This window comes from Thermobia domestica, chromosome 1 (genome assembly GCF_964235325.1).
Source record: "Thermobia domestica chromosome 1, izTheDome1.hap1.1, whole genome shotgun sequence".
In the NCBI taxonomy this organism is placed as follows: Eukaryota; Metazoa; Arthropoda; class Insecta; order Zygentoma; family Lepismatidae; genus Thermobia; species Thermobia domestica.
The window spans coordinates 384,765,580-384,782,239 of record NC_137454.1 but is presented as its reverse complement, the minus strand read 5'-3'; the positions used below and the strand labels follow the sequence as shown (position 1 = coordinate 384,782,239).

The following is a 16,660-nucleotide window of genomic DNA, read 5'->3' as shown; positions in this document are numbered from 1 at the left end:
CATAATACTTTTACAATCTCTTAATTTTTTCCGTTGGAGTTTTCCCAAAGTACGCACAGAACTTGATATTCATTGTTCCATTGTTTAAACTGTGACAAGGTATAACAACCTCAGTCTATACTTAGCCGCGTCACGCGCCACACTCACGACCAGCCAACTCGAAATTTTAGCACAGGTTTCGAAGGTCACTAGCAAGATTAACTACTATTAAGAACTTCCCTTGACAAAACTAATTTTACAGGGAAAAAAATTAGTATCTTTTCCTAATTGCCCCACTACGTAGTTGCAAATTCAGTGAAACTTTGGTCTGGAAGCGGACTGGATAACGTAGATGTTAGCGTATTGGCACGGTAAACCGAAGACCTGAATTCGGTTCCCGTAAGTGTCACGTTGCTTGTCAGCACCGAATCTAAATGAGACAGGACCTACTCTTTAAAATGGGATCCAAACAACTACTATTTGTATCCGAGACAAGAGCCCTCACCAGGATTAGCCACTTGGACACTCGGATTTCTTATTTGTATGAAAAATCTTTTAAAACAGTATTATTTCATAACATTTCGTAAGTACTGCATGGCGTATTTTCCAAAGTTGTTATGTTGGTTATTATTAACTGCGTAATTCACAAGAACTGAGGGGAAACGGGTGAGGAACGTAGCGAAAAGCCTTAAGTTAATGTGCTCAAAAGCTGTTCTTCAAGAACGTTAAGTCGGTACAATTTCAAATTTTATTGCTCCCAGCTGAGGGAAGATTTTTATTTTATTATTATTATTATTATTATTATTATTATTATTATTATTATTATTACGATTATTAGAACATTAGATAAGGTTTCTTCCCTTAGTTTTCAGCAATATCATTGTAATTTTTACTGATGTCATTTCCCTCAAAATCACCGCTGGTTATGTTATGTATTAGTTGGACTGTTACAGTGTATCCTTGTAGTATCATTGCATGATTATAAATATATTTCGTATAACTACCGTTGCTTGTTCTGAACCGTGCTTGCTTAGAGATTTTCTGTTTGTAGTTAGTTACAACCCTTTTGGTCGTCCACGTAGGAAAGTTAACATTTCGAATTTTGTTTCCGAAGAGCCTAAGAGGGTTGAAGATACAGCTATTTGTGGATTAAGAGCTTCTGTTTAACATTGGCAGTGAACAAAGACACAATTGAACGTTAACGACAAGCACGTTCCTCAGCTGTGCCGATGGAAGCTTCTTGGCCACATTAAAGTTGTAATTTATTACGAAATCCTGAGTGAGCGAGTGACTTACCCGAATGATCAACACCCACGTCACGCCGATACAGACTTGAAATTTGGACAGTGCATAGGATTTGTGACGTAAGGTATCACAAAGGAATGAATTTTGGAAATTCGACGAGGAAAGTATGGCAATTATTATATTAAAATGTCCATATCTCGGAATAAGTTTGGAAACATGAAATTTAGTATATTATCTTCTCATTTAAAATAATTAGACACGTGTTTCAGCATTTTTTAATATTTGACCGAGAAAGAAAGAAAAATGGTAAAGATTACAGTTACTACAAGATGATGCCCATATCTCGGAATCTAATAAGGTTTAGAGATGAAATTTGTGTTTGGATCTTTGATTTAAAATAAATAAATAGTTTCATGTTTTAAAATATTTGTTGTTGAAGAGAAGAAAAGGGGTGCGGCGGCATTATATTATTATTATTAGTAGTAGTAGTAGTAGTCGTATTATAAGGTGTCCATTTCTCAGAAAGCCCTACGGTTAAGGACGTGAAATTTGAAGTTTAAACTTTTCATCTAAAATAATGAAACGCGTATTTCACTAGATGGTGGACAAACACCGTATGTGTGGGTTTCCTCGGGGTTCTCTCGTTTCCTCTCACTTTTTTCATTCCACCATTTGTCATTTCTCATCATCACCGTCTTCTTTAACCTAGCCGGCATAACTGTGGGACGTGAAACTCAGATTTCATTTCATTATACGTATTTCATCAGTTTTAAATGTTTGACCAAGAATTAAAAAAAAAAAAAAAAAAAAAAGATGCATTATTATTATTATTATTATTATTATTATTATTTACTACTACTTCTTCTTCCTAGTTTATTATATTAATAACCTAAAACAATATATATGGAAATAATTAATATACTAAGTTACAAGATTAATATGGCCATGAAGCTTTCATCGTATAGCTGCATTATATGTCGTTTCCATTGAAGTAATTTACTATTAAGAACAAAATCTTTATCTGATATATATAATGAAATTGTGTTTATGGCACATGTTAACTAGAAACAGTTAATCCACTCTTGCTGCCTCTTAAGTTCACAGCGTGCTTTTCAAGAACATTATTATTTTATCATACAAGACAATAATATTGTAGTATAGTCGCGTTTTAAAATGCTTCTTAGGTAGAGGAAAGTATTGAAGGAAGTGGTTCCCTTATAGTTTTCTGTGAAAGAAAGTCTCATAGACCTTTTTGTTGGACCTAGCTATGCGAAAATATGAACAACATTTTCAGTTGTAATTTTTTTCTGCATGTGGTAGCAACTAAGAATAATTCGAAGAACAGATACAGAGTACAATGTTTGAACATATTGATTTTTGCATTACTCGATAGAATCCATTCAATCATCATTAAAAAGAGTAATGACAGGTCGATGAAAAGACAATTAGTAGCGGGCTTTTATTTAAAATATAGTATTTTTTTTTTCTTTTTCTGATCATCCTTGTGTTTCTCTCCTGGCCAATTTCTTTGGTATTTCTGTTTAATATTACTGACTCTTCTGGTGTGCAATAATTGTTTTTCATTGTGTAAAGAATTAAAACAGATTATACTGTTATTCCGATAAGAAAAATTTAAGTTTTACAAAATCTTTAACGTCATATCTCTATTATTTTAGAATTTTAAGAATCTGTTTAAAAAATGAACTTTTTCCGTGAGACTTCATTCGGAAATAAAAATTGTACTTGCAATCATGGGCACCCGAAGGGGGTACCTAGGTCCCCCTTGACTCACGAAAATGTATACATAATATAGCAAACCACGAATATAAAATATCAGACGTAATATAGGAACCATGGAGATGCCCCCCCCCCCCTGGAAAATTTTCTTCGGGCGCCAATTGATGGTTGAGTTTTACAACAGTAGGCATAAGATAATGATGCTGTTATTCACTCCCTTCTACCTTTATTAAAGTGAAGTTCATGTGTGTTAATTCTCATTGGTTTTCAGCGTTCTTTTCGTTTTGAAATTTTCCCTGGAGAAGTTACTTATCCTTTGTATCTGTATATAGTCAGACTTATTTTGATAATCTATCGGCAGATATCGTTAAAATTGGGATTCGTTTGTAGGAAGAAATTCTATACAGGATATAATTTTGTGTTGATCCATATATCATATGAATAAGAAGAGATTATTTTTTTCCTATATATATCATTGCGATGAACGGTACAATATTTTTATAATAATAAAGCGTAATTAAGTTGTTCAAAGTAAACAATCTGCAGGAAATTGAATTCTAGTTAAATGGCAATTTTGAAAGTCTGAAAGTGAAATTACGTACTGTTAATTTGCATAACTTTCTTTTGTCCGTGTACTAAAAAAAAAGTGGTATGGAAAAAAGGTTCTAGAGACAACTGATATTATGCACAAAAGTTTGCACAGTATACAGAGATGAGTTCACCATTTATTTATGTGATGTATCTAAAGCGTGCGTTAGTAAATAGTAACGAGTTTTTATTTGTCTTGACATCAGTTCTATGTCTGTGTGATAATTCCAAAATCCTTTATAACCTCATAATTATTTTGCACATATACACACATTTTCCATTTCAGCAGAGTATAAACTTTCAGTACTTAAATTGCATTCTCATCCTAATAATTGTATATTGTTCGTAAATCTTTATACTTTCGGTGGAAGCTTAAAAATTACATAGAAGAGCCCATTGAGCCCTTTGGTTTATAGCCTATACAGGGCGTTCAAGGAGTTCCGGGGCTGCCTCGAAGTAATGTACTTAACGATGGCAGAAAAATTTATTAATCAAGTTAGTTCTCTACATACATTCCTTCCCGCACTTCTGTGGAACAACCTAGGAAAGTCACCGCCGTCGCATTCGCTTGAATCAATGCAACACCCTCAAAACGCTCCCTCTTGAGGACAGATTTGAGCTTAGGGAAGAGCATGAAGTCCGCTGGGGCTAAATCAAGTGAATATGGAGGTGTTCAAGGACTGTGGTTCTTCTTTTGACCAAAAAGTGACGCACAAGAAAACTAGTATGAATAGGCGCTAAATCATATCCATACACATTCTGTATCATTCTGTACGTTTCAGTTATGGTTTTACCGCATTTAACACAGAACTTAATTACAGCACGTTGCACCTTTTTCTCAACATGATAACGAATAAGGAAATACTGACAACACGTAAAGGAACATAACAATCAAAGAATGTGACAGTGATGCTGAACACTGTTTCAGTTAACGACTTTCCTCGGGCGTTCCAGAGCGTCTACGATCGGTCCTACAAGTGGTGCTGCAGAAAGGGATGTATATAGAAAAACTAACTTTATGATTAGTAATTTTTTCTGGCATCGTTAAGCATTTTAATTCAAGGTGGTCTCGGAACTTATTGAATGCACTGTATGTATAGTATTTTTGTAATATTCGGTGTAATTTCGCTTACTAATAAAGAAATGAGTTGGGCTGAATATTTTTCCCAGCAGGATTGTGATGAAGGGGCCAATACTAGCAACAATTTTACTGCAAAGTTAAGGAACTCTGGTATATACTCCAACTATTATATACCCCCAAACATCAGGTCTTTACGATTGTCAACACGAATTTCGTCTCGCTATGCCCACCCTTCCCTTCGAAAGGTAAGGAGCTCTGTGTTCGTTGCTTGAAACTCGCCTGCTTCAGCATTTGTTCTTATTTGCTCCAGTTTTGATTTTTTGAGACCTTAGCAATTCTAGTGAGCATGCAGATTTTGTGTTGCCCATTTCCTTCGTTAAAGGATTTAATCAATGATTTGCATCCGTATTTACGTTTCTATAGGTGTATAAATGTTGTTAATGCTTTTTTAGAAACTTCAGCTTGTCTTTACTGCACATTTAAATAGTGATTTCTTATAGTATTGTTCACGTATATTTCAGAGGCCTAGTGAAAATATTCTTAACGCCTAAGCTGTATAGCTACATGAAAAAATAGATAGTAGTTTGATTATCTCCACCGTTGCACAAGTAAATAGTGGATAACGTATACTGTAATTTGCATATTATTGAGTAAGATAGAGAAGGTAGAAGTAATGAAAAGATAGAGAATTCAGTTTTTACAATTAACGATCCGTACTAAGGATCTTCTCAAGCGTAATCATAATTTTTTCCCCCTAACTTTTCTATCTGTTTTGACATATATCTATAAATTGCGGACTATTAGTTTATTTCTCAGTTCTAAATCTAAATGCCCGTTTTTCTTTTCTTGAAAACTGCTTCGGATCGCTGTTTGTCAGTTGTAGATCAATCGTCAAGGACAGTTTAAATATTATTACATTATATTCTTATTAAATATAACAATTTAATACGTATTCTTAAGTCGTGGCTATAGCCAGGAAGAGAATGAATTGAATTTTATATATATAACTAGCTGAACCTGCGCTCTCTACGAGCACATCATTGAGATCTGAGCATGAATCTCCTTGTCATTCCTCACAACACTGTTCATATCCATTTACAGACACAAGTGAAGGACATCTTGATAAAAGTCGGCAAAGAGTACCATAAAGTGGAGATTTTTTCGATTATTTTTTCAATATCGCACGTTTGCAAAATTTGAGCCTACTTCCGGTTGGAGTTTCTAATTCATGTATGATCAGTGTTTTATTTCTTGTTGCATGCAGTATGTAATAAGCAAATACCTTACATACACAATTAATTATAATGTCAGTGACATAGGTTTATTGGGCAAAACACTTCAAACAATAAAGATTCATCTTAGACTGAAGAAACGGTTATCCTTCGTTTTTCATTATCATTTGGCCATGAATCAAACGCCGAAGAGATCTACTAACCCCGTATACAAATACGTGGTGTTGGAATATATAACTCGTAGGATATGATGCTTTACTTTTCTAAAATTTGCATACTTCCAGTGTACCCCTAAAAAATGTAATAAAGAAATAACGGCCATATTTTAAAAATATTCAATTAGAACTGAACAATCTACACAAAATTTGCAATCGATCAGTGAAAACTGCCTGTGGTTCCCGAGAACTCACTGTCGAAAGGGTTGGGCACAAACATATATAAACTTTTCTTGACCACAAACATATAAACCAAACATTGTAATATATAGATTGTTCCGGATGTTGAGAAATAGGTCCGCTCATATTTAAACTGTTATGAGCTTTCATAGAAAAGTATTTTAAGCTCCAATGTTCAACTTTCTGTAATTTTCAAGGAATTACTAGTGTCAAAAGAAGAAAAAATGTGTCAAAAAACTGTCTTTGCCATCATCACGATCATCGGTATTTTATTACTATTAAACTTGAATGTAAGTATTTTTCCAACTTGTACTAATATATTAATAGCTGGTCAGATCTAATTCCATACGACAGCAGGACGCTCTGTTCCAAGCGTACGAACTGATTCATGATACATTGAAAAATATGATGCTTTGTTGAGGTATATCCTGTTAAGGGGAGACTAAAGCCACAAAGGAGTTTGTTGTTTAGATGTTTTCCATTATTCGTTAAGGTATTAACGGATTGACTGTATTAACAAACTCGCTTTAACTGACTTAAAAAAAAAAACAAAAAAACATTAGTTATAATGTAGAGTAACCACATATCAAGATTATAGTGTTAAAAATCCCAGTTGCGTGATCCTAATAATAATAGAGGTTCTATATGTGAATAAATAGTTACCGTTACCGCCTTTGGCGCGAAAGTCCTAGGTTCAACTCCCACGGGAAGCTCATGTGGTTCAGATCCCACGTTGATATAGGTTCACATCTCATATGATCTTGGTGCTACAAGAACGCAAAACTCGAAAACAGCCCATGATGATGATGATGATATGGTCGCACCGGGTCTCCGCAATGGTGTCAAAATGGCTACCTTTAAGCTGAACCTTAAGCTTTGGGAGAATAACTCATATCTGAAGGAGAGGTCGCGGTGTCTCAGTGGTAGAGCGTTCACCTGTGGTGCATGGGGTCCTTTGTTCGATCCCATCTCACGCCAACTGAGCTTTCTGGTGGACAAATACGTGTGCGTTGGTTTCCTCGGGGTTCTCCCATTTCCTCGCACTTTCTTCATTCCACCATTTTCAGTCATTTCTCATCATCACCGTCTCCTTAGCGTAGCCGGCAGAAGCCTGGGACGTAAAACTTACAAGATTTCATTTCATTTCTAATCAGCAGGAGCCAGATCAGATGTGAAAATTTAGTCAGCAGCACGCCACATTATCAGGTTATACACAGGTGAGGATTGCCAACACTGTTTCTTATAATAAACCAATGTTGGTAGCAATGCTATGTATTGTTCTCCGTTAATCCGCATGCACAAAGATCAAGGGCGCCGCTCCTGGCCCCCAAAAGCTCATGTGTGCCCCTTGTATTTTTATAAATATGTATTTTTATATGTATTTTTTCTTGTTATATGTATTTTTTTTATGAATGGAGCCCCCCCAAAGTTACAGAGAAATCGGTGGCCTTGGCAAAGGTGTCGAATGGTTTCGTGATTGAGCTCGTGGAACATCACTGGAAGCCCATACCACTCGAAAAACACCGAACACTGCTTATTTCAACATCGCCGTAAGCTTCCTGAATCATGTTCAACGCAGAACTTGGTGTTCTTCCTTTGTTCCAACTTGATTTCCATGATAAAATCGCAGACGTGGTCAGAGTAGCACAGTTGCAGAGCTCCCAATGTACACAGAATAATGTCTCGTAGCACACTGACATTATCAGTAACAAAACAGCGTCATTCACTCTTTTCTGTTACATTTCTTTCTGATGAGTGAGGTGTAACTATTTCTCCTTTCTTCCCTTGAAACTGAACAGTGGTGTCATTGCCTGTGACATATTTCCTAGTGAACAATGAGGACCATCGTAATTCGTACTAAACATATGTGTAGTTCTGTTAGCTGCTTCAAAAACAAACCACAGATTTCAGACATTAATTTCTGGACAGTTCCATTATGTATTGCAATATTTTCTCATATTTGTAAACAATAAGTGTGGTTCTCCACGAGGATCAACAAGCAGCCGACAGAAGCCATCTACGAAGAAGGACACGGAGAGCCGCGAAGGACCCTACAACCCTTCCACAGACTCCACCTCCAAAATCGGCTATAAACTAGCACGTCGAGCAACAGAAAAAATAATTTCCAGCTGATCATTCCTATCTTTCTCTTTGCGCTGCTCTGGGAAGGAGATATTACCTGCCCCCGCGCTGCTACGGGCAGTAGGTTCCTTTCGTCTCCGCGTTGCACTGGGCAGGAAAAAACAACCCACCTACACCCTGCTACGGGCAGGAGTCCTTTCGTCTTCGCGCTGCACTGGCAGGAGACACCATCCCACCTCCGCGCTGCTTCAGGCAGGATGTCCAAATATTAGAGAATTGTTTACTCTGATAAATATTTTACGAGAAAAATAAGGCTGTCACCATGCGTTGATGGTTACTTAATAGATAAAAATAATTATAGTGCGAGTTATGTTAACCTACTATTAATGTATGTCTCAAAACATTTTTAATCATGACTAAACAAACAATTTTCTAAGGTTTTAGACCATCTTCGTGGATTAAGTGTTTGTCCTCTATGTGAATAATGTTTCCGAGACGTAGAAGAGTTGATTACCATTGATAGAATGGTTGATTGCGAGGGGAGGAGGGGGAACACATCAGCAATGACTTTATGAAGTTCATGACGATATAAGTCCTCCAACCGGACAGTCTGCTTTAGGTGTTCAGGGATGCTGATAATGATCTTAATGTAAATTTGAGTTCCTATATTAACCCTAACCAAGGCTCTAGCCAGTTTAGAATATCGTCTGTCGTGAGATCAGCGAAGTCAAGAAATGGCAGCCCTGGCCAGAGGAAGGATAGATGTCCATTTGGACTCATCAAATGGTAGTTGCTATTACGACTTTCACCCACCCTCTTGAGGGCAACAGGGAGCTACTTGAAAGAGAGAGAGCGACCTCCGGACTAGAAAGCCAATATTAACGAAGGGGTGCCGATGTACTGACTCCACATCACTCCAAAAGAATGAGTGCCGCAAGCCAGCTAGTAGAGCTCAGCAACTCTATGTGCCATTGCGCCAGGAGTTTTGTTTTTTGTGCAAACTTGGAATGCTGGGGACGTTCAAGTTATAACCGGATTTTTTTGTTACATAGACAACATGCAAATTAATTACTGTTATTTTTCAAGGTACTCCCATGTGCACGCACACTTGTCCCATTGGTGTGGGAGTGCCCATATCTCTGCGACATAGAATTCTTTGGGACGATCTTTCAGCCATTTCAGCACACACGTTTTGACTTCGTCGTCGGTGTGGAATTTTTGTCCTCCCAAGTGCTCCTTCAGGGGATGAAAAGATGGAAGTTGCAAGGCGACAGATCGAGACTATACGGGGGATGATCTAGGATCTCCCAACCAAGTTTGGTGATAGCTGTGACCGTTGTTCTGGCGCCGTATGGGGACCCGCGTTGTCATGCAGGATGGTGACGCCATCTTTCACTGTTTGTGACCGTTTTCTTCTTAAAACTCTTTTACTTTGTTCCGGAGGAGGTTGCTGTAATACGCCGCATCGATTGTGGCCCCGTGTGCCAGGAAATCGGTGCATATCATCTCGTCTTTTTCCCAGAATACCGTCAACATCACTGTGCCAGCGGGCACTTGTGCCTTGAATTTTTTCGGCGGCGGCGAGTCTGGATGCTTCCACTCGATGCTGGAGCGCTTTGACTCCGGAATGTAGTGATACACACAACACTATCTTCTCAACTGCCTACTGTTGTAGAAAAGTGTCAGGACTACCCTATCACAGGACGCCAAGCTGCGCACACCAACACCTGACAAAAATTCCGGTTATAAATTGAACATTCCTCGTAGAAAATCTGATTTTTTAACTAGGTGTATGAAGATTGCATTATCAAAGCATAACAGTAATATTATTTAAATCATTTCTCGAGGAATGTTTGTGACATATAGTTTGGTAGCATTCATTAATTTTCAATATCAATATTATCAGATACATGTACAGTTTTATGGGGAGCACAGTGGTTCTTGTAGAACGATCATTTCTGGTGTGAGGGTTCCCTAGCTCGATTTCACGCCAATTGAGTTTGTGGAAGACATCATGTCCGTAGGTTTTCTAGGGTTCTTCCATTCCTTCCCTCATTCACAATTCTATTAAATCTTCCATAACTGTTCATTTTCATTAATTATTTTTCTTTTTTTAGCCAACAGGGCATAATTATTGGACATAAATCTCAAAACATTTCGTTTCATGTAGAGTTTTAAAAAATGGCCATCCATTTTTAGTTAAACTACTATTACCTACAGTCTGAAGTAAACCAGTTTTTTTCTTTCTTTGTTGTTTAAGATTATTATTTCAAGTTCCAACTTGTCATGTGCATGGTTGTCAAAGTACTGCTGTTTAAAGAGTGTTTTTAAATTTTAATATCTTATAATTATGCACTGTCACTAAGGAAAACCGATGCTGATGAGTTGGATGATAGTAGTGGAATGATGAAAGCGGAAGGAAGCGGCAGAGACCCGAGAAAGCAGACTCACACGGTGTTTGTCCACCACAAAGCCCACTTGGCGGGAGCTATGATTGAACCAAGAATCTATCACTGACCCATCGCGATCCCGAGATTTTTTTGAACAAGACTATTAAATACTAAACTTTACTTTCATCTTACATATTATTTGCTTTTGTAATATTATGTGAAAAATCTTTGACATTAAAAGAGGACTTATTTCATGAAAATACAATATTAGACTTCGAACAGAAATGACGGATACAAATTATCACAAAATTCACCAATTTGGATATAAATATTTACTGGCAACAGTGACTTCCCAAGACGGTGTCTTAAAATAATTCATAAATTTATAAATTTTGGCATTATTAAGGTGTAAATGGAACATTGTACTTAATTATTGACTTAAAATAGTACACTATTTAGCCATTTACAAAATAACTGGAGCTTTAAATAAATGTATATAAAACATTCTCTATAGATAATTTTCTGTTTACTGAGATTCATACTCTTTGCAAGTGATTCGTTACTATTGAAACACCATATATCAGTATGTGATTAGCCAGCTATTTAATACGATTTAAGGTTAAATCATCCTGAAGAAGAGAAATCGATAAATTTGCTTGAAATATAGATGATGGTTTAAAAAATTCTTTAGGTCAATATTGTGACAATAAATCTTCCTTACGTTTAATTAATAATTATTATTAAATACTAAAAATATATGTAGATAGAACTCACCAGTCAATGCGGTTTTATAATTTTTAGAGAAAAGTTTGAAATAGCTTCTGCTGTAAATATCTTGCAGACACTTAATTTGCGTGGACGTACTTACTGTATCGCAGAAGCATTTTTACATTGCAGCAGGTATATTCTATGCTAGATACATGTCAACTGAGAATAATTTCTTCTTGATTATGAAGAGGTTACTAAAATGTTGTTGTAGGGAAAAGAAGACTGTATCCCTAAAAGTGTTCTGTCCCGTAATAATATATTTTTGCCGAAACAAAAAGATTTGTTCGTATTGAGGTATCCGTTAAGTGAGGTTTTTCTGTACTTATGATTCCTATAAAACAATGCAATGAACGTCGTGGAGTGTACTTTCAACTGTTCGTGCTCTGATAAACTGGGATAAATAACTAGAAAGCTAATATTATCGAAGTGAAGCTAATATAGTGGAATTGTTGAAAAGTTGAAATCGTATCGTTTTAGTGGTTCCATTTTATATTGACGTTCTTGGTACGATAGAGAAACTTGTAGAAATCTTCAGAAGAGGTCCCTCTCAATTTTTCTGCATATTGTGCATTTCATGAAATTTTAACGTTCATATATACATATATATCAGATTGGTTCGAACGAAGTGTCCGCTTCGACATCTCGGAAACTCCTCTGCAACACAATACAGGGATAGACTAACGTCACGCATCTTACAAGCTCAGTACCACCCATCAAACAGGCTGGGGTATCCACACAATCATTAGACAATGCCTTGTTTAAGAGGTTCGTGTGAAAGTCCACCATGGAAATCACATGTCCAAGTGATTTACCAACTGAGACTAGTCTATTGTGCACAGCAACCTGCCAAAAATATTAACAGTGCATTTGGACCAGGAATGACGAATAAACGCACTATTTATCGTTGGTTTGTCAAGTTTTGTTCCGGTGGCGGTCAAGCTTCGTTGTAAAATGATCCCCGTGAGTACTGACCAACATGATGTTTGGATGAGCTCGTCAAAAACACCGTCGAACCAGACCCTCGGGAAATATTCGTACCTTGTAGACGACCTAGTCATGAACCATATAACTGTAGTCCGGCGGCTTTGTTCAATCTGTAAAGTGAAAATGTTGAGTTGACACCGGCCGAAAAGAATCGTCGGGAAGTGTGCAGTTCTCTGAGTGTACGGAATAACTTGGAAGATTTCTTCCATCGGATTGTCACTTCCGATTAAATATGGGTCTCCTACGACAATCTAAATGGCCAGAACAGTAGTTGAGTCGTGACCAACGTTCAATACTTTGACTCAAACTATTCCTCGTAAATGTTGCTGCCTCTTCTATAATCCATCATATCTTACTCTGTCGAGGCAAAAGGATCCCTGCGGATCGTTAACAATGAGGAACTCTGAAACGCACTGCAAGTGTGTTCACAAGCATCCAACAATGTTCAACGAACATAGTGTTCTGATGCTGCACGACAATTCATGCCCGGTGTCGCGTACAGGACGGTTCAGACCTCATGATTTGCAGTACCAGGGTGTTTATCGGTCACGAAAGTCACGAAAAAGTCTTGAAATCAGAAAACGGTCATGAAAGTCACGAAATTTAGCTTTTGGGTCACGATTTTTTTAACTGTGCAAATGTAAGTACAGATTGAAAAAAATTGTTCTATAAAACGTCAAAATTCACCACCAAAAATGTGTATGGTCGGCTTTAGACGCTACCAAATCGCAAGCAAAATACGTTTGTATCGCATGGATGAACATTCGGCCTAATTCGCACCCAAATTCCCTCTTCAAAATGTTGAAAAATTTTATGATTTGGTAAAGAAAAGGTCACGAAAAAGTCACGAAATTTCATTTTGGAATTTTAATAGACACCCTGAGTACGAAAACCTTCCTCATCCACCATATCTCCCTATATTTCTCCCACTGACTCCACTTCTTTCAGAAATGAAATGAAATCTTCCAGTTTAACGTCCGACGTTTATTCCCTGTAGGCTAAGCGGGACGATAATTAAAATAAGTGAATGATGGAATAATTGGTGGAATGAGAAAGTGGGAGGAAACGGGAGTGCCCTGAGAAAACCCACGAACACGAAATTGTCCTCCACAAAATTACTTGGCCAGGGATCGAACCAAGGACCCCACACATCATAGGTAAGCGCTCTACGACTGTGCCCCCGACTTTTTTCGGCTATCCAATCATTCCTTGACAGGTAGGACCTTCCCCAATTATTGGGCAGTGCAAGAAGCGTTTGAAGATTTCTTCGCATTGCAAACTCAAGACTTCCTTCAGGACGGCTAAGCTGAGCAATGATGAAACCGTGTAATTGCAGATGGCGACTACTGTGATTAACACTTTGTCCTACTGTAGTTCCGGAACGACAGACTGTAAACTTAACGTTAAATCCGATCGTTCGGGAACGACATGCCCATTTAAAATACCAACCAGAAATGAATTTTGTATGCTCTTTTATTTGAGAAAGTAATTTTGAGTGCTTTGTAAATTATCTATTGGCGAATCTGATCCAAGAATGCCTTTCAGTTATTGTAGAAAGAGAACTAAAGAAGGTATTTCATTATCATTCATAAACTCCACCATTATTACTTTCCAATAAACAAAATTATTGTTTGCAATGATTTTTCAAATAGTTCTTGTTCGGAAACTGGTATCTTCTAGATTGGTACATTTTTCTTTTATTTCTGAAAGTTTCAACCCTTTAGAGTAAAAACTTAAGAAGATATAATTTTTAAAAGTAACCCTTATTTTCTCCAGGACACAAGACTTTGCCAATTTAAATAACCCTAGGATTGAAAGTGTTAATCAGTATTGTAGTTTTTATTTTTTGGAAATGACATTTCACTCGTACCAACCAAATATCTAGCATTAAACATTGATATTATTAGTAGGTAGGTACTGGGTAATGCAGAATAGTCGTATAGAATGTGCACAACTTCAAACTTAAATTTGTAGATGTTCTATGAAACTCACCGGAATCAGTAATCATTTAGTAATTGAAGAATAATTCTACCCGAGTAATGCAGTAGTTGAATATTGACTTAAACAGACTGTATTTGTATTATATGTAATGTGTTTACATGTTTGTTTATTTAAAAACCAATTACATGTATCTTTATAGATTTATTCGATGACGATTAGACTGTCTGCAATGTTTGAGGAGCATATGAAAAAAATCCTCTTTGATTGGAAGGCGGCACGAAGAAAAGAAATAGTAGAAAAATTGAAAGCAATGAAAAACAAGAACAAATCTGTTTCAGGGAAATCACCAATACCAACGACATCTAGTCAAGCAAAAACCACCAGAGGAATTAAAACTTTGAAGACATTAAATGGGCCAAGTAAGATTTTTATATCCTTTTTATTCATATGAATATTGTGTGCTGAAGCATGTAGTTAAGTCAGTTGACTTAAATTATTTTAATGAATAATTAATAGGGCTTCATTAATTATTCACATGAATAATTAATTGTGAAACCAGAATTATGAAAATCAATCGTTTCTTAGTTGAGACTCCCAACAAAATTTTGTTAATTCCAGTCACGTTCGACACGCTTTTTTTCCCGTTGATTTCGTCCAATGTAGAGTTTCAGTTGCTTGAGCTCTTTGATACTACATCGAATGGGGAATATTTAAAGTATGGTTTTATCTTTTTAATGGCGTTAATATAGGTCTTAACTGAAGTTACACATCAAATGCTATGGTTTGGTAAATTAATTTAGACGTGGGGCTCATTCCGTAACGATTTGCATCAACGCAACGCAAACTTTGCAATTCAGTTTGCGGTAGTTGGCATACTTGAGCCTTTTTATACCAAGTGTGCCTCTGCTGGTGCTGCTGTCAATGTGTGTTTTCCCGTATCTCCCTCGAAAGAGGAGGGACAAGTTGCCGTGGCAGATATATTTCAACTGTTGGATGCGAAAGCGTTGGCACAAGGAATTATTTCAGGAATTGCGTTGTGCTCTGTTTTGTAACCATTCTAAGTAGCCTATGATCTTCACTCGTCAAGACCAAACGATTGAATGACAAATTGGCAATACAGCTGAGGTCATTAACTTCTTTCCCCTAAGCAAAGAGAGGGTTTCCTCCGCCAGAGGGGTGCCGGGTGGGGCCGAAGTATGTTTCGCATATTTTCCGAGAACACATTTGAAATAGAAACGCTCCAGATCTAATAACTTTTGTATTATCGCGTTGCGAACTGCAAATTTTGTGAAGATCTTACGGAATGAGCTCCCTGTTTCGACAAACTCAGGAAATATAAAAAGAGATCGTAAAGGATTCAAGCTTCTCTGCGTAACTATTTAGTATTTGGATAATACTACATACTGATATAGTTTATGTTGTTTATATCTTATCGTTTATCAAAGAATGTATCAAATAAATGATGTCATATTCTTAGATAACAACCTGACTAAGAACGAATGTAATTTTGAGAATAATGGCAACTTTACTGAGCAGTAAATTGTAAGTTGTATTTGCTAGAAAATTACACGAAGCAATTATTATATTAACCTTTGATTTTTGTAACATCATGAAAATAGTTTTAAAAGATAAAAGGGAGAGTTGATCAGCATTTTTGGTATCAACGGGCGACGAATTTATTTTTATTTTTCTTCTTTTTTTTTGTGTGTATGTATGTATGTTTCTGCTTCTTTTTTTAATGAACTTAAAATGTTCTTACTGAATTCTCTATTTCCGTGTGTGTGTGTTGTTTTCGAATTTTTCAATTTTGAGCCCTCCATTCGATAGAGCTTCAAAATCTATCTCAAAGAAGTAATGGAATTTTTCGCGTTACTCTTACTGTTCCCGAGATATTTGCTTAAGAAGTTCCGATTTGAGATTTAAGCAGTCATATCTCGGGAATCGTAATTCATAGAGAGATGATATTTGCAAATTTTTCAATTTTGAACATCTGTCTTCTTAAAACAACATATTTTAAAACGTTTTAACAGAACTCTTAAACAAAACATGTGGAATAAATTTAATACTCAGGGAAATTATAAATGAATAGACATATTACAAGAATTGTTTAATGAGTATAATAATAAAGTACATAGAACAATTACTATAAAACCTGTAGAAGTTAATAAGAAAAATCAAGTTCTTGCATCATTCTCAACTGTTTTGTTCTGTTTGTATTACAAGTGCATTTGTGATACT

The 16,660-nt window shown here is 36.5% G+C and overlaps 1 protein-coding gene across 4 annotated transcripts in view; it reads left to right on the top strand.

Annotated features, from left to right (window-relative positions):
- The window catches only part of BRWD3 (bromodomain and WD repeat-containing protein), a 113,386-nt gene that overhangs the window by 78,905 nt on the left and 17,821 nt on the right, over window positions 1-16,660 (top strand). For 2 of the 4 annotated variants that reach the window (XM_081731956.1, XM_081731929.1), the window contains 2 exons: window positions 4,720-4,875; window positions 14,622-14,841. In XM_081731956.1, coding sequence (XP_081588082.1) covers window positions 4,720-4,875; window positions 14,622-14,841 — 376 coding nt within the window. The remainder of the gene's footprint in view (window positions 1-4,719; window positions 4,876-14,621; window positions 14,842-16,660) is intronic. The other 2 variants (XM_081731938.1, XM_081731947.1) reach the window with 2 other exon arrangements.